This window comes from Musa acuminata, chromosome BXJ3-9, assembly GCF_036884655.1.
Source record: "Musa acuminata AAA Group cultivar baxijiao chromosome BXJ3-9, Cavendish_Baxijiao_AAA, whole genome shotgun sequence".
NCBI lineage: Eukaryota > Viridiplantae > Streptophyta > Magnoliopsida > Zingiberales > Musaceae > Musa > Musa acuminata.
The window spans coordinates 14422828-14442351 of NC_088357.1; the positions used below are offsets into that span (position 1 = coordinate 14422828).

Here is a 19524-nt window from a genome sequence, read left to right on the forward strand (position 1 = left end):
GGAGGATCATTTTAGAGTTTCTTGGTTCAGCTGCTGCATCATCAGTGTGCTTTCTCGAACAACAATGACGAACAGCAGAAAGGTTGATCACCCAAATGCATTTTGATAACATCAACCTTAATGCTGGTATAGATGTCCAAATGAAATCACATTTAAAAGCCCAACAATTAGGGGAGTAAGGAGTTTCAATTAGACAACATGGAAAATTGTAAGGAGTTCCAATGAGGGAGTCAGTCATTAAAAGCCTATCAATAAGTTGAAACTTTCAGGGAATATTTGCATCGGTCTAAGATGAAAAACACAGCTTTTTCTCTTTTTGAAAACCTTAAGTAATAATTTTTTGATATTTTCTAGATAAATTTAATATTTTAAGGGTCAAAATCAGCAAACAAAAAAATTATTTTTAAAACTTAAAAATAAAAAAAATATTTATCAAATAGATATTTCATATTTCTTTTTAAATATTATTTTTAATATATATATATATATATATAATTATTATATTATTTTTTACTTTATAGTTAATATTTTTTATATTTATTATTTATATTTTTATTATATTTACTATATTATAATTACTATATTTTTATATTATTATTTTTAAATAATATAAATTTATATATGTTAATAAATTATTAATATAATTTATTTTGAACTGATCTAAGTTTTAGATTCATTAAATAAGTTCAAGTTGAGGTTATGTGTGAGAATTATTGAAAATGAGGGTGAGAACTTCTCAAAATTATGAATTTTTTTAACGAAAATTTACCTATATATATATATATATATATTATTTCAAAAATCGGGGTATTTTTGTATTAGATATTTATTGAATTCCTGTAGCAGCTTCCTTCGCATGGAAGCAGCCCGCTTATTTCTTCTTGGTTCGTTCAAGATGGCCTCCTCCTCGGGGTTGTGTACGGTCTGCTACAATAAGGAAGAAGAATTCGCTCCTCTGTGAGGAGACAAACGATCCAATCAATAATATCAAATCTTCCCACAAAAGAGAGACCTTCGAGGGATTAACTGGGTGTCATGTCAGGTGTTGGGGGCGACGCGGAGCCGGCGAAGCTCCTCCTGCCCTACCTTCAAAGGGCCGACGAGCTGCAGAAGCACGAACCCCTCGTCGCCTACTACTGTATTACCATTCGATCTCCGATTCTTTTTGGAATAGTTCGCGTCCCTAGTAACCCTAAGATTTGTTCCCCTTTCAATCGTTGTTTCGATTGGTTGGTTGGCAGGTCGGTTCTACGCGATGGAGCGAGGGCTGAAGATTCCGCAGAAGGATCGAACCAAGACCACCAACGCCCTCCTCATCTCCCTCATGAACCAACTCGAGAAGGTTGGTTTAATCTTTCTCCTTCGTCATTCTATTTAATTTAATGATTCTTTTTCATCTCTTTATGCTGTGAATTCGATCTTGCGAAGAATCTCATAGTATAGAGTTGACTCCTTTCTTGTTGTCTGTTGATTGATTCGAGTTGAATTTCGTGTATGTTAAGGTGCATGGCTATTTATTTGTTCCCTTTGATGGTGATGATGTTGCTGTTCGAGCTTTAATTAGAACGATCAGAAGTTGTCTTCTTGCTCGTTTTTATATTTCTGGACTAAGATTTTTGGTCGCTGAAGAACATTAGGGCAACTTTATGCCCGAGGTAGGGCTGAAGAGCCATACATGAATTGGCAGCTTTATATTTTTGGTTTCTGTCAGGCATGCACCTTCTATTTGGGAAGATGGAAAACATTATGAAACTAAATTCAAACTGTTTAAATACAATGAATTTGGGAGCGTTGTATGACCTTCAAATACCCTCTAGTATGTATGACAAGAGTTAGTGTTTTATAAGGCATTTACAAAGCCATCCATGATTTATGAGTTAGTGTACAGTTGTCTTATGGAGCACCAGATCCATAAACTTAGTGCCATGGAAATGGGAACCATACGATGGGTCCTTTGTGCTACGAAAAGAAACAAGATAATAGAAGAGGACCATGAAGATTGTTGTTGAGATAAAACAAGACTATCAGTTTTATTAATGAGGTGATATGACTTCCGTATGTTGTAGTAATCACGAAGGACGGAAAAAAGATCAAAGAAGAATTGCCTAAGAATACAAGCAATCTGACACTTGTATTAGTTGGTGATACAATTATAGGAGATTTGAATGGTTATATGGGGAAAACATATGTTGAATATAAATGAGTGCATGGGGGCTATGGTTATGGGGATAGAAATGAAAATGATGGTATGATTTTAGATTTTTCAACTTCGTATGATCTTATAATTGTAAATATTCACTTTAAGAAGAGAGATGAAGATTTGGTTACTTATAAGAGTGGTCACAGACTCACAATTATAGCCAAATAGATTTTTTTCTCACTAGAAAGGTAAATAAAGTTATTTTTAAGAAATGTAAAGTTATACTCGACGAAAGTTTGATGAATCAACATAGGTTGCTGATATTAGATATTTATCGTAGAAAATGGAAGAAGAAATTGATAATTAAAAAATTTACTAAGACTAGATGATGGAATTTTAAAAATGATAATGTAAAGAGGTCTTTAAGAATAGGATGGAAAGGGAGATGACTTGGAACTTAGACAAGGATAATATTAATATTATTTATACTACGATGGCTAATAAGATTATGAGCTTAACAAAGAAGATTCTTGATGAAACGAAAGGTAGAGGAGTAACTTAAGAGAGAGTTGGTGGTGGTGCGAGGAAGTTTAAAAAATAATTTTTACTAGAAGATCATGTTTTAAATATTGACAAAATTGTAAAAATGAGGATAGATTTAAAAGATACAAAAGAATCTAAAAAACGGCTAAAAAAACAGTTAATATGACAAGATATAAAACTTATGATAATTTTTATAATAAATCAGGTACTAAAGATGGTGAAAAAGATTTATATTGAATTGCTAAAGCTAGGGAAACGAAGTGTAAGGATTTAGGTAATATTAGATGCATTAAAGATGAAGATCAAACTACATGTTAATGATGATGGAATCAAGAAAAGGTGAAGAAATTATTTTTATAAACTATTTAATGAATATTCCACATAGGAATTAGCTTTAACGATAAATAATAGTGGTAGATTTAATAATCATAGATTTGTTTATAAAATTAGAGCTAGTAAAGCAAAAGACATATTAAAGAAAATAAAAATAACTAATAGTGTGGGACCGGTTGGTATCCATATTGAGGTCTCAGTGATTTAAAAAGCGCTAGGCGCCAAAAGGCGTCAAGGTCCAAAAACGCCCGAGGCGCTAGGCGCTCGCCCGAGCGAAGCGACGTGCTAAAATATAAAAATATATAATATAATTAATAAATATAATTATTTAAAATTTTAAATAAAAATATGCTATTAAATTAAGAAAATCTAAGATACAAAATCAAAATAATATATTATTAATCTAATAAATATAAATATTATTATTAGTATACTGTTAACAGTATACTGTATACTGTTAAAAGTATACAGAAGGAAAAGAAGGAAGAGGAGTGTAAGGGGGTGCTGACTGAGAAAAGAGGAAGCGACAGCGGCAGCAGGAGCGGGAGCGGGAGTGTAAGGAGGCAGCAGCAGCGGGAGTGGGAGTGGCGACAGCGGGAGCGGCGACAGCGGCAGCGAGCAACGGGAGCGGGAGCAACGAGCAACGAGAGCGGCGACAACGGCAACGGTAGAGAGCAGCGAGCAGCGGGAGTGGGAGCGGCAGCGGTAACGAGCAGGGTTAGGGTTGGGCAGCGACAGCTGATATTGGTGCTTTAGTTGGTTCGATTGAACCAACTAAAGCACCGGAGATCGAACCAGACCTAAAACGTTGGTTCGGTCGCCTGGTTTAACCTAGGCGCTCGCCCGAAGCGCCCAGCGTCTGGGCTCGGGGGAGCGCCCAGGCGGCGCCTCTTTGAAGCGCGCTGCCTGGAAGTGAAGCGAGGCGCTCGGGCCTCACCTCGCCTCGCCCGAGCACTTAGGCGAGCGCCCGAGCGCTTTTTTAAATCACTGTGAGGTCTAAAAAAAATTTAGAAGACAAGTGAGTAACTTGGTTAACTAGTTTATTTAATAAAAGTATGAGATTTATAAACATGCCTAGTGAATAAAGAAAGAGATTTTTAGTGTCAATTTACAAGAATAAGGATGACATACAAAATTGTTCAAATTATTAAGGAATTAAAATCATGAGCCATACTATGAAACTTTGTAAAAGAGTTATCGAAAGTAAGATAAGGTTTAAGACAAATATCTCTAACAATTAATTTAGTTTTATGTTTGGACGATCAACTATAGAAGCTATTTATTTATTAAGATAATTATTGAAAAGTTTTAGGAGAAAAGAAGATATGCATATGGTTTTTATTGACCTAGAGTAAGCCTATAATAGAGTTCCTAGAGGCTTAGTATGGTGGGTTTTAGAAAAGAACGGTATATCTACTAACTATATGGATGTTATCAAGGATATGTATGATATTGTAGCTACTAGTGTTAGAATTATAGGGAATGTGTCTAGTAAGTTTTCTATTATCATAGGATTATATCAAGAATCTACATTAAGTCACTATCTTTTCGCATTGATAATGTGTGAACTGATTAGTCATTTACATGATAGACCTTATTAGTGTATGTTATTCGCTGATGATATTATATTAAGTTGATAAGAGCCTAAGTGAAATTAATTATAAATTTGAGCTATGAAGACAATCCTCGGAATTTAAAGGTTTTAGATTAAGTATGATGAAAACTGAATATATGAGATGAAATTATAGTAATACTAGGAATAAACTAGCAAATATAGTTAAGTTGGATAAATAAGAATTTTCTTTAAGTAAAAACTTTAGGTATCTTGGATCAATTATTTAACAAAATGGAGAGATCGATGAAAATATTATTCATAAAGTGAAAACATGATGGTTAAAATAGCAAGGGGCATCAGGAATCTTATGTGATCATTGGATATCTTTCAAATTGAAAGAAAAATTTTATAAGACAGTTGTGAAATCAACAATGCTTTAATGATCTAAGTGTTTAATAGTTAAGAAACAACATATGCAAAAAAAATAAAAAATTCATATTGTTGAGATAAGAATGTTGAGATATATGTGTAGAGTTACTAGGAAAGATAGGAAAAGAAATACTTTTATTCGTAAACAACTAGGTACCCCTTTGATAGGGGATAAGATGAGAGAAAATCGTTTAAGATGGTATAAACATGTGTTTAGGAGACCTTCATATGCGATAGTCAAAAGAGGTGAAATGTTTAATGTTAGTGATACGAGGAGAGATGGAGGAAGATTAAAAAGACCTTAATAGAAACCAAGGTTCGCAATACCGTACCGTATCGATATTTCGATCTGGGCTCGGTACCGGTATGGTACGGTGTACCGGTACGGGGCGGTCCGCGTACCGCTGGCCTGTCGGACCGGTACGTACCGCCCGTACCGGGCGGTACGATTCGGTATGGCAGACACGGATAGAAACTATAAATAAAGATTTAAGTATTCTAAACTTTACTAAACATATAACTTTTAACAGATTTCAGTGGCGGTAAAAGATTCATGTAGTTGATTCCAAATAATTGGGACTTATGGTTTTGTTGTTATTATTGTATTAGTTGGTAGTACATCCTCAACAGGGCTGAATGTCAGAGTAAAGATTTGTATCCTTGACATAAATAGGTTGTAGCAAATCTTTGATGGCAGCAGTAGCATTCATTGTTATGCTATCAGATTTATATTTTTAATTGTTTTTCATTGCTTTACTTGCAAATTCCTTTCTGCTAAAAAAGGGTTCTGTGTTGACCAGTCAGCAAAATTTTCAATTAAACACTGTTAACATCATCCAATTAAACATTGTTAACTGTAATTTGTGGAATATGGATATTGTAATTTTTGTATTGATTAAGTCTGTCTCTATCATTAAGCTTTGTTGTGTGGTCCATGTTAAATTCAACTTTCACCTTTTTCTGAGAGAAAACTAGGCAAAAGTGACCATCTTTCACCAATTATGTGTTACTGGTTGTTTCCTGTTAATCTAGTGCTTCTCTAGCTGGCAATGAAGAATTTAGTTTTACATTGATGGTTTGCATACTTGAAGACAATAACATTTGCTAATAGTCACCATTTAAGATTCATCTGAAAATTTTAGTACTAATTTAAATGGAGATTTCTTTTTATTGATGCAAGATCCTGTAACTTCTCACAGGATAAAAAATCATTAAAGTTAGGGCCGGATGACAACCTTTACGTGGAGGGATTTGTATCTAATCTTTTTGCAAAGGCAGATAAACAAGATCGTGCTGGGCGTGCTGACTTGTATGTAAAACAACTTGTTGTGCTTCGTTGTCAATTATTTAACATAACTAGCTAGTGTTTTACAGTGTCATGAGTGTAGGCAATATAAATGAGATATAAATGTTACAGGAATACTGCAAAGACCTTTTATGCAGCGAGCATCTTTTTTGAGATTTTGAGTCAATTTGGTGAGCATCAGCCCGATGTAAGTTTTTCATCTAATGGTAATTTAAAGTTATCTTGATCTGTGATTCAATTTGAGAAAGTTGACTTATGCTGGTCATGTTGCATTTTCCAGATTGAGCAAAAACAGAAGTATGCAGTTTGGAAAGCTGCAGATATAAGGAAAGCCTTGAAAGAAGGCCGGAAGCCTGAACCAGGCCCTCCTGGTGGTGATACAGATTTATCAATTTCCTCGAGCCCATCAAGCAACACATATGTATGCATTTTAAGTTGCATATGATATACCTCATTGGCTGAGCAAATAATACAGCATGCTTCCTTTATGTGAACCACAACCATATGTTTGGCAAGATAGCTTATTTTTTCTTTTGCTCTCTTTGGTGTTCTGAAGTTTTTTGAAGTGTTCATATCAGAAATTGATAGATTTTAATTCTCACAAAGAAGAAAATGTTCTTAAACATTAAAAAAATCATTATTCGTATTATTTAGATCACATTATTAGCATCCACATACACCACTAAGCTTGCCGAACTCAAATAGTTGGGGTTTACGGGTTTGTTGTTGTATACACTACTGACAAAATTTTATAATTTAGTACTGCATTCTGATTTTTGCCGGCTTCATGAGCTTGTATCGGGAATTGACAGGATTTTGCTGCTTTCAAGGAATTTGTTTTTAAGTGGCAAAGATAATGTTATCTTTTTTCAGAATACATTGTTAGTAACTACATAAACCAGTAAGCTTGACAAAAAATAGCATTTAAACTTTCATTTGTACTTGAGTCTTGGATTTATTTATGTCAAAGGATAAATTAAACCACTGGTCCATTAACTTTGGAGCAAATTTGGATTTAGTTCCTGACATTTTTTTTTGCCAAATTTTGCAAAGTAGGTCAGCTGGAGTGAGGCTCATCATATGTATTGCCCCTTCCACAGTGCTATACTTGAACAGTGATTGCTTCAGTATGTTCTGTATAATAACTCTTTTCTCCAGAATAGGAGAAAACAAGCATTTTGAACATAGCATATAAAACAGCCAAAAGTTAGAGGTCCTCTAAGGTATGTTCTGTTAAGATATCCGCGTTAGTTAGTGCATTGTTGCACAAGTAATAGATCTCATATTCGGAGTTCATGTGTGAGCATCATGTACACTTGTAATGAAAATTTCTTTCATTATTTTTTAAAAAACAGCCAAAAGTTAGAGGTCCTTTTAACATGCATATGTAACTCCCCAAAGTGATGAAGCTAATGAGGATTTTGTAAGATTCTGCAGTAGTTAGACTGCAGATTTTCGAATTTTCTTGTTTTGTATCATGATTTATCTCTGTCAAAACCTTGAATTTTTTTTTATTACTATTCTTGTTATAAAAGAGAAAATGTTTAAATGGTCTACAAAGTCTCTTCTCATCTTTTTATCCTGTGCTAGGACCTGCAACCAAGTGACAGTTTTCCATCCAGCCAGAGAGGTGGTGATGCATCACCTCATCATGTAGATAAGGTCAATGTGAGCTGCTTTTCTTTCTGCCCAAAGGGTATTGTTGAAACCTTTTCTAACAGATATATTTTTTTTCTTCTGCCTCTACAGATCATAGGAAGAAGTGAGAGCTTTGCAGGTAGCTACCAAAGTGCCAACTTATCATCTCAGGATGCTGATGAGGTTACCATGCAGGGTTTCGGTCAACCGCCTGCGACATCATCCTCCTATGCTAGTCCTGATGTTCACCACCTTCAACAGACCAGCGGGCCTGAATATTCTGCTTACTCTCAACAATACGATCATCATTCTTACAGAGATGAGCTCCAACATATGCCTCAAAATAATCATTCAGAAAACCCTACTCCTCCATTTCCCTATCCTAATTTTCAGTCTTATCCAAGCTTCCATGATAGCACCTTCCCGTCTGCCCCCACTCATCAGCCTTCTTACTACCATGCCCATGATTCTGCATCCTCTCACCAACCTGCTCCTGTTTCACATTATGCACCACCAGCACAGTACAGTTATGGCAGTGTCCACGAGAGTCATGTGGTACAAGCTCCTCTATCGGCCGAGAGATACAAGTATGACAGCAGTTATCAGCCACCTGCGGAGAAAATTGCAGAGGCTCATAAGGCAGCAAGGTTTGCTGTTGGTGCACTTGCATTTGATGATGTCCCTGTTGCGGTGGATTTCCTTCGGCGTTCTCTTGAACTTTTGACCAATCCTTCAGCTGAAACCCATTAGTTTGTATTGTATTAGGGTCATTTACTCTCTCTCTCGAACTTTTGACCAATCCTTCAGTTGAAACCCATTAGTTTGGATTGTATTAGGGTCATTTACTCTCAAACCCCAATTCTTCTTATGTTCATGATGTCCCTGTTCATGGCATGTTTCGTCGTCAACCCGACTTCTCATCTTATCTTTGTTTGATACATATGCATCACAGTTTTTGTTAATACTATGAATGATGCAGAAAAATAGATGGATACCCAAGGCTTATTCTCTACTTGTATGGTCAATCAAAGCTTGTATCTTATCCATCTTCTTCTATCTTTTGGACCATTTAATACACAAGTGATGATTGGAAAAATTGTACACATGACAAAACATAAAAAAAAAACCCAATTCATGTATATATGTATATATATGTATTTTTAGCATAATGTTCGAGCTCGTGTACATAGAATACTGTACAAAATAAAAGAAAAAGCTGAAGGTATATAATGCTTTCACAATCACACATTAGTACTGAACATAGAGAAAGGATTCTACTTCAATCTGCACACATTTGTACTGAACATAGACAAAGGATTCACTTCAATCTGTATGGTCGCTTTGAGTGTGATTGAAAATTACAAGGAAGAGATCACACCAGTCGTTTTGTTGAATGCTACATCAGAGCATACAATCATCATGGAGTTGGCAGTAAGGATATCTGCATGTTGCAGGGTGAAACCGTGGACAATCGGCAGAGGAAACCCTTTCCGGAGATGCGTGTTCACATATGGCACGAAGACTGTGTTCAGGAAAACTCGCATTACTCCCTGCATCGACATTAAAATCTACTAAGTGTCTTTCCTTAATACCAATCGCTATGACAAACAATTAGCATAAAGTTGAACGTGAAAAACAGACGAAGTGGAAGCAATGCAAATTTCCACATTACGTTAAAAACTAACAAAAGAAACAATAAACATCAGATAACTCTCCCCCAAATTTCAAACCTTCATATCTTAACCAGGAATGCTCCACCGGTTTGTGTAAACTGTGAAATTAACTCCAAGTAATAAGAACCAGAGTATGCACGATGAACCTTCCGGTGAAATAATTAGATGAGCACTCAGCAGATCCAATTTTTTTGGATTTTGATGCCCCATGAAATGTTTTAAGACCATAGGAGGACTCCTCAAGTTCCATTTACGTAGAACATTGTGGTTTTGGCGAATTCGTCATGAGCAAATGAATATTTAGTGGTGCTCGAAAGATTAATTCAGTTTTATCTCATACTGTCAATATGATGCATAGTACTGATGCAATACATGTGGTATCATTCATCTCTTGAAAAGTAAAAATCTTGAGGACCATGCTTAGCATGGTTTTAACCAAAATGAGACTCTCTTTGTCTCAAGATCGCAAATGACAATAGGCAGTCAGAAATTCATATGAAAACAGATTTCTAACAAAAATCCAGAAAGAAACTTCTGAGCTACAGAAGAAGAGTAATAAGTAGATCAACCATACCTGGATAAGATACATATGAAAGTTGCCTACATCACTCCACTTCAGAGTAAGGGTGAAGTCATCTAATTCAACTTGACCAGCTAGATTATTCCCTGATATCTCGACAACTCCTGAAACGCTAACTAGCTGCAACAAGACAAGCGACAAGTCCTCAGATCATGGTACATGGAAGCAATCAATTTTGCAATGCTATGAAAGAACATCAATATTAAAAACCTGCAATCATCAATAAAAAGATTTAACTTAATTGCACTCGTAGGATCCAAGGAAGAACCCTGGCTACCAGCGCAAACATTCATATTAAATATTAAAACCTGAGGCATCGCAAAAGCATCAGCAGTAGTGCATATGTGTATGTGTTTCGTGTAGACGCAAAAAACATTCCTAACAACACCTGCAGCTCTCGACAAGCTGGATTATATGCAGTAATGTTTTAGTTGTAGTTAAAACTTAAAAGTGTTATCCTAATACACATTGTGATCAGCAAAAAGCAATATAAACTTATAGAAAGCTATTCAAATTGACAATGGACTGTCATAGTCAGGATCAAGCTTCATAGAAACAGATTTGTTATCCATACTATTACTTTCTTCAGAGGGGATGACAAGTTGACATAAATGCTCAAAACTCTCCATTTTGTCCACGAACCATCTAAAATGAAAAGGTTCATAACAGAATCAACAACTAAACACAAACCTTGTGATGCATATAAGTAGTGGTGTAGTTTTTGAACCAAAGAAATAATATGGTTCACAAGAATATCCCAAGATGCATTTAACTACTTGAGTTCATCGAATCTTTGCCTAGCTGAGCTGTTGCAATAATAATTCTGTGCTTCTTCAGAAATGCAATCCCCTCTGGCACTATAAAAATGATACCATTTTATAAATTATTTTTATAAGTTTTCAAATATCAACAAAGGCAATCCAAGTCAAAATTTTCTTTCTTTATACTTGCATTAGCTCTAAACTTGGTGATAGTATCAAGGTTGCTCAAGTTCAAAATCCTTTCACCATTTGAGGTTAGATCCCCCACTACTCATATAACTGGACTGGTACATGTGAAACTCCTTAAAGATGAACCGAAAAATGTCTATATAGAATACAATATAAAGCCACCATTCCAAGACAATCATAAAGGAGTAGAAAAATGTATGAAAAACTATGACCCTTCAACAACAATCTGTTTTAGATAGCACTACATACGAAAATATAAAAAGAGAGTTCAATAGATAATGGGCATAGCAAAATTTCAAATATAACATGATCAAGTCATGTTGTTTAGATTAGGTCATGAAACTGTATTATCAATTACCTTGTTCAACTTGACCTAGCTCTTACCCATTTCAACAAAAATAGGATAACAATTTGTGAACAAATTATATGCCTCTCTGTATGAAGTAAAGAAGAATATATATAGATGTACTGAAGTCACCTATTGTCTAAAAGCACTAAGACCAGTGTATAGCTCTAGCATATATACATACAGAAGCATTAATGTATACCATGCATTAGATTATAATTAGCAGAACCGACATCATCTATAAAATTTGCTTAACGATCAATTACCACTGATATGCAAGCAACAGGAATTGTCTTACTGCCATCCAAGACATCAATGGTCATGTCTAAAGAAATAGTTGCCCCTATTTTTTGTGGTGTAATCCATATGCCCGGTGGAGAAGTTAATGACATATTCAACAGCATGTCATCATTAGGGTACTTTTTGTACAATTGGGGAATAAGATACTTCCACCTAGCAGTGTTCAGAAAAGACTGATCAGGTATTTTTTCCACAACCCAATGCATCACTCCTGCCTAAACCAAATAAGAGAAAAGTATTAGCACAACAGTGGAAGCAATCAACATGGAAGAATACAAACATCAGCTTTTTCAGAAAGAAAAGCTATTTTATTTTTGCTAAAATTATTTTATTTACAGCACTAAAGCCACATGGATGATTATAACAAAACCAAGTTTTGATTTGTATAATGTGCCATTTAGTTAAAAAAGGAAGGTCCAATCCATGAAACTCCCATAAACGCAGAACGGTCAATGGATGCAATCTTATCCTTACAAGTGGAAAGATTGTTTCTATGCCTGTAACCCTGAACAATCAGGTTTATCCATGCCACTGTATCGTAGTTTAATTAAAAATTAAGTTCCCAGCACAATTATAATTGTTCAAACCAAGGATTGAAATATCGTATCGTACCGGAGTTTCGACGCTCACTCCGTACGGTACGATACTGTATACCGAGTGATATACCGTTCGGTATACTGCTCAGTATATATATATATATATATATATATATATAATTCGACGACGTCGCCTCTCTCTTCTCCCAAGTGGGGCGACGTCACCGAGGCGATGTCGCCTCATTTTTATATATGTATAAATTAATAAATATATATTTATATATATAATATTATATATATACATATATATATATATATATACACATATATATATATACACATACATACATATATATATAAATATTTATATTTATATATAAATATTCTTATTAAAGGCAACGTCGCGTCACCTCGGCGACGTCACCGAAAAGGCCGACGCGATGTCATATATATATATATATATATATATATATATATATATATATATATATATATATATTTATATATAATATTATATATACATACATATATATATACACATACATACATATATATATAAATATTTATATTTATATATAAATATTCTTATTAAAGGCAACGTCGCGTCGCCTCGGCGACATCGCTAAAAAAGGCGATGCGATGCCGCTTTATATATATATATATATATATATATATATTCCGTTCCGTCCGATAACGGGCGGTCCTTGTACCGATCAGCTGACGGACCGGTACGTACCACCCGTACCAGGTGGTATTATTCGAAATTGCATACTTTGGTTCAAACTTATTATTAGAACAATCCAACCATCCACAAGATAATACATGAGAGCAAAAACTCCGCAAATGTCCGGAATGAAGAAAATTGTTAGCCATTAGATTGTGTAGAAGTCAAACAAGGAACCCTTTGGAACCTGGTTTTGTTGATAAAAATATAAGGACTTTCTGTTTGGGAATAACAGTCAATTCTGAACCACTACCAAAAAAGATACAGTGTGAAAGCTAGTAAATGCTGCTACAATCTCATAGATTCACCAGCATAGAACAAAGGCTGTAGAAAATTAACCATTTCTTCCAAATAATTTATAGATATTTTTTCTCTTTAAGCCAGGACATGAAGCACTTTTCTCTAGCATTGTCAACTACCAAAAAAACCAACAAATTGCAAGTGTAGAGTACAAAATGAGTACACATTGTTATTATACCTAATATGTGCCTTTTTATCATGGACAAGAAAACCATAGATACATGGCACACAACCACATGCTTCTTTGTGACAATTCTAATATTTGTGTGTTTGATATGGTCTGAAACCAAAAAAGAAGTATTATGGAACTTCACATAACAATCAAATGTCTTTCTTATTAAATAAGCATGGCCCAAAAATTTCCTCAAGTGTCTCTACCTACAGGCAAGGTTAATCAGTGATGTAAGAGAAGGTTACCTGGAAATAGACATCAGATGCTGAGTTAAATACAGATTCATCCAATGACATCCAAAGCATCTTTTGTGTCCCATCACAAGAATGTGAAAGTTGTGATGTCTTCTGAAAGTAACCACGGGCAGAAGTTTTGTCCAGTGAAATGAATAAGCCATTAATATCAAACTCAACAGAAAAATTTGTGAAAGTCGGGTCATTCACAAATGTGACATTTAGAGCAGAAACTTTGTCCACATCAATTTTGTTTGGAACAGTTTTCAGCAATGAATCAAGCTTTAGTGCCCCTTCATTTATCTTCTTCACAATTGCATCCTCTACAGCAGATCTGATCTGATCTGCAAAAGCATTTAGAAACCTGGAAAGTATGAATGGAGCAGGAAGATATTTAGTCAAAAAGGCTGCCTGACATGGAAGAAAAGAGCATATAAAATTACAAAGCAGACACAATAGGTGTCAACTGATCTGATGAAAGAGCATGATACAAGATTGACTCAAAGTTCAATTTTAGATGAGTTTATATCAACTTTACTTCTGAATAGAGTCAAACGTTATCTATTCATTAAGCTGTAAACACTTCAGGACATTTTTTTCATACTCTGTTCAGTGGCCACTCAAAGAAGCATTTTGCGCCCAACATCTACTTGTTGTTGATGAGAGTTAACTTCGGTAAAGAATTAGTTAAAACAACTATTATGTAATCAAACTCATGCTTTGAATGATCAAAGTTTCTCTTTCAGTATAATTTTGCATGCCACAAATTTGACTATTTTTGCAAAGTTCTGTTGGGATGGACCCCTTTGAAATTAAATTTATGAGCTAAATCTCCTTATGTAGATCTCGAAGAGATTGATAAAATTATGAGTTTTACTCTTTTCACATCTCACAGTACAAAGCATGATTGATGTCTGATTAGAAACCTAGATGTGACTGCTAGGAACAAGTGTAACTTCAGGTGATCTCTTTACTTCCTCTGGCTATTTCTCTCCCTCTCTCCTTTTTCCTTCTAATCCTCGCTCTCCATGATATCACTCATACTAGTACCAAAAATATAAAAAACCCTTTGTTTGCTGAATTCATCAATTGACCATCCTGTTATGTACATCAATTTCCATACAATATCTAGCACCGCACCTCCAAATGTTTTCCAATTTCTATCAAAAACTCAAGTGAAAAATAATGTTCAAAACCTTAAATCCAATCAGACACATGATTTCGTAACCTCATAGTCCTTAAATTGGTCCCATTGAAACTGGGCTAAACACCTGAATTCCATCCAAGCATGATTTTGAATAGCAAACTACACTGAAAGTTAAAAATTAAAATGTGCCTGCTAACTCGTTTAGAGTACCAAAGCCTTTGTAGCACTCAAAGTTTAGAAGAAGTGTCATCATTTTCATGATTCCACATTGGATCCCTTTGAAGAAATGCCCTACATTCCACAATGACTTCTCTTATTTTGGCATGACCAAGGAGTATTCATTCGAACAGATAACAAGTTTTTGCCCAAGAAACCTGAGGCCTATTGTGTAATCATAGTATTAACTCTAATTTGTATAATTTTTAGCCTGTTATTCACTACTTTATGCTACATTTTGATTGAGTGATTTAAAATTCATGAGTATGTTGGAATTTGTTTCGTAAGATAAAATGTCATTGATTCTCAGTATCAACACAACTGATTTTTTTCTTTATCAGAAGCTCATTATCTTGAAATCACTCTAAGTAGAATAAAGTCCTTCATTCTCTCAGACTCTCTACAAATGAATAGACACTTACATCTCATAAGTAGGAATATGAAGAAAGTAGTATGTACAAGACACTTGATTTACAAATGTGATAGTTCATACTTCAGATCCATGATTATAAATTCAAGAACAGTGGAAGAACATGCAATTCCTGCTGAAGCCATGGCTACCTTCAATTAGTCAAGTTTGACTTCAACCAATTAATTATCTTGTTATATCTCCCTCCATGTGAGACTAGATGATTAAGATGAAAATGATATCACCAACAAACACTATAGCAAACATCTTAGAGTTACTTTGGAAATTATATCTGTGTAAAGGTACAACAAAGGACGTAAGAACATATCCAATCATTTGAAACTATCAGTTTATAAACTCTAATGAAGTTTGTCAAAATACACCAACATTGCATTTTATTTAATTGTCCATGTTTAGAACAATAATTACAAGATGTCCACCCTTTATTATTGTAGAATCAGGTCAATGTTCTATAAAATTAGCCAGCTTCATCAAATGGTCTTGGATTTATTACCTAGGTTCAATGTAAACTTGTAGTAACCAGGTTTATACTGTGTTCGGAAAGAAAAATATATCAGTCACAAAACACCATTTATTTGGAAAAAAAAATATCGGTATTAAAAAAAGATTACCAAACAAGAAAAATATATTGACTGATCAAACACAAAACAGATCATGCAACATAATTGGTTTCAATCCATGTATGTCCATCGATGTATCTCACATACCCTTGGTAGAACCAAGAAGCTCCTCCATTCAAGGTTATGACAAAATTTTTCATGTAACAACCACATTGTGTAACAGACAGTTCCAGTGTCCCATTTTTATTCTCCATGGTCATGGTTAATCCAACTTCCATGCCTTCAACCTTGCTTCAAAAAGCAGAAAAAAGAGTGGTGAATCTAGAATGTGCCAGCTTGCAAATCATAAAAGAAAAGTCCTAGTTGTCAGAACACAGGAAGACAATCAACAAAACCAGACATCAGCTCGGATATAAAAAAAGAAGTAATATACTTCTGAAAGAAAAAAAAAATGACATACTAAAACTTTAGAAATACTGATGACAGTAGAAAAAACACTGAATGTTACTAGTTAATGAGATATTACTGCCAGCAAATTTGAAGACGAGATTATGCTGACCAACTGAAAGCTTTCAAAGAATCAATCAGAAGTTTACTGCAGCACACTTGACAAAAAAAATGAGGAATCGATTTTGTCGTAGTTAGATATGTACATCCACATCAATTTGACTTCTCTTGACTATCTTCTACAAACTACACAGTAGTACATTTTACGCAATGTCAAGTAGGCAACCAAACAATCAATTCATGTTAAAGTATACAAAAAGAATAAACAGCTACAATGCATCAAAGTCCAATTCTTAGACACCATAACGACACCAAAGAGCAATCAGTGGGGTAATACCTGAATGAACGCGCCCCCTTTATCGGAGATTTCGAAAGGGACAAACCAAGTTGTGTAGGAATAAAACCAATCCATGCTCAAGTTAGCCGTGGTGCCGGAGGCGACGATGACGATCCCGGACTCCCCAGGCTGGACCGTCGACGAGGAGACATGGATGGCCTCCAGGGTAATGTTGGAGGCGACCATACGGACCACGCCCACGATCGGGATCCCCACGGACTTCTCGATGTCGCGGATGCGGAGCGAGGTGAGAGTCTCAACCGCCCGCTCGACGAGCAGGTCCTTGGCAAACGCGAGGCCTTTCTCGGAGACGACAGCGGAGATGTAGGCGTCATCGGATTGGAGTCGTAAAGTGCTCGAAGAACCTAATGAGACCGAGAGGAAGAGGAGGGAGAGGAGCAGGCGGAAGAGAAGGGGCGACGCCATCCGGGACGAAGACCACCAAATGAGGGGGAGGAAAAGAGGCCCATTTTTATTTCTTTTTCGGAGGGTTTTAAAAAGATAAGTATAAGAAATATGGTGGGACAATCCATCCAGGGTCCAGGAATTCTCTCTCATCGAACCGTCAGTCTGGGATATGGACCCGCGACAGTCAAACGAGTAGAATGCCTGAATGGCGTCTGAGCTATTACAGGAAACCGATCGATGCGAGGAATTGCTTGCTAGATTGAGTTTGCCGGTGTCTGGTTGCTCCTCGTCTCCTTTCTCTATTATTGGGAGCAAGAAAACATCTCCCTACCCGCGTGCATTCATACCCGTTCTCATACCCTGTCATATTGCACTATCAGAGGCCCACAAGAGTGACGGATTTAATACCGGTTGCGATGCATTTATTAGGTGTTCGGTACTTTTGGCCCCTTCCATGTATCGTGATCAGCTGTTGGGTAAAATGGGAACGCTACGGTAAGAATATATTTTGGAAGGATTAATACGTCCTTTTATCATAAAACCTCCCAACAAAATCCGTCCGTCGAGTCAAACATATGTTTCGTTTGATTCACCGCCTTGAGATGCGTGCAACCACATTATAACCTGGGTTTGATGCGGATCCAAGATTCACATCCGATCCGATAAGCGTATCGTTCTAAGTATGTTTGATATAATTAAAGCAGGTAACTGAATTAACAGGTAATTATTGGGATTGTATCCGTGATAAGCCACAGCTAGCTCTCCAAGCCGCATAGTTCGTTCTGAGATATGGAACACAAAACCAGCGTCCTTGCACACGTAGTTGAGATATGGAACACAAGTTTAACGATGGTGTTAAAGAAAAAGGATTTGAGAGAAGAATAAGAAAAGGGAGAAAGGGTTTTGCCAAGAAGATGACGAGAGTTTTGTTCCTGACAGTAACGAGAGAGGCACAAGTCCTCTCCTCCTCCCTTTCTCTATTATCTTGTCAGGCTCTACTTCAAAATCTTTATGCTTCCCATGCACGGCGACTAATATATTTTTATTTCTAATAGGTTGTACATTAATATGACATAGTAATGACTAATGATCCGATCCTTAGGGAAGGGTAAATACTTTTACCTCTAATTTTTCTTCTCATGCATGGGTTTCGAATCTCGAAAATTAAACTAAAGATTTAAAAATCTAATCCCGACAACATTGATCGAATCCAAACTCGATTATCATGGGGCCCAAGAAACACCAGGCCGAGAATGTTCCCCGTCCTCCCCTCTCACTTGCAGGCCGGCCTCCGTGTGATCAACATTGTCCTCATGTTCTTGGTTGAAGAATCTACCTCTCTCTCTCTCTCTCTCTCTCTCTCTCTCTCTCTCTTTCTCGGTTTCTCAATGCCTTCAAATGTGTCGGTTAAGCCTTGAGTTTTGATGACTTATTTTCTATGCCTATATTATCAAGGTTCATGTTACATAACTACATTAATTGGGTCTATATCAGTAATTAATTACCTTGTTTTAGTTATGAGAGAGATGAAATGTATCGTACTCTAATAAAGATACATAATGAGTCTTGTTTATTCATAGTATTAATGATTTATCTCGAGAACAAAAATTAATTTGACCTATCCCAAAACTCGAATATTTGTATAATATAAGAATCACTCCAAGTTAATTGTTAAAAGTTGATAATGAATATTCTTCATATTGAACCATACTCTAACGAGTTGATGGGGATATAAAGAGGAATAACCTTTCTATATGAATAAATACTAGAAGACCATAATACGTAACGGAATTAAATAGAAACACAATCAAACAGAACACCAAGATATACGTGTAAAACCCCTTCAATGTGAAGGGTAAAAACCACGGGGCAAACTAGAGATAATCCACTATGAGAATAATGAATATACAAATCTCAATCTCTTGCCCTAAACCCTAGCAATAATCACAAGAGAATAACTGAGATACAAGGATTACGTCACTGCCCACAATATCTAAAACCTCCCCAAGTAATCACAGCAAGAGTCTATTGTAGATTTGATCTAACCTGAGATGAAAACACTACTAGATGATTGAGAACAGTCTTTCTGCGTTGTCCTTGTCTTCTTCCCTTTCTTTCTCTTCCTTTTCTGCCTTGTTCTCCTTCTTCTCTTTAGAATCCC

General features: G+C 35.7%; 2 protein-coding genes across 5 annotated transcripts; one reads left to right on the forward strand and one right to left on the reverse strand.

The window, feature by feature from the left end:
* The first annotated feature begins 852 nt into the window (after positions 1-852).
* On the forward strand, positions 853-8956 carry LOC103998458 (protein HOMOLOG OF MAMMALIAN LYST-INTERACTING PROTEIN 5). 3 transcript variants are annotated; one of them, XM_065168058.1, is made up of 7 exons: positions 853-1138; positions 1242-1342; positions 6200-6309; positions 6418-6493; positions 6587-6727; positions 7897-7974; positions 8056-8956. In XM_065168058.1, exons 1-7 carry the CDS (start codon positions 1036-1038, stop codon positions 8692-8694), a joined length of 1248 nt encoding a protein of 415 aa, XP_065024130.1. In that variant the 5' UTR covers positions 853-1035; the 3' UTR covers positions 8695-8956. The 3 variants fall into 3 exon arrangements, with proteins under 3 accessions (XP_065024130.1, XP_018686707.2, XP_065024131.1); XM_018831162.2 differs by having other exon boundaries at positions 7897-7968; XM_065168059.1 differs by lacking the exons at positions 6200-6309; positions 6418-6493.
* A 192-nt stretch (positions 8957-9148) lies between these two features.
* Positions 9149-17418, reverse strand: LOC135649569 (putative BPI/LBP family protein At1g04970). 2 transcript variants are annotated; one of them, XM_065168056.1, is made up of 6 exons: positions 16956-17418; positions 16259-16398; positions 13771-14122; positions 11760-12008; positions 10192-10317; positions 9149-9494 (listed from the first exon to the last, which is right to left on the reverse strand). In XM_065168056.1, the coding sequence occupies exons 1-6, from the start codon at positions 17379-17381 to the stop codon at positions 9303-9305; spliced, it is 1485 nt and encodes a 494-aa protein (XP_065024128.1). In that variant the 5' UTR covers positions 17382-17418; the 3' UTR covers positions 9149-9302. The 2 variants fall into 2 exon arrangements, with proteins under 2 accessions (XP_065024128.1, XP_065024129.1); XM_065168057.1 differs by having other exon boundaries at positions 16259-16402; positions 16956-17096.
* Between the last annotated feature and the right edge of the window lie 2106 nt (positions 17419-19524).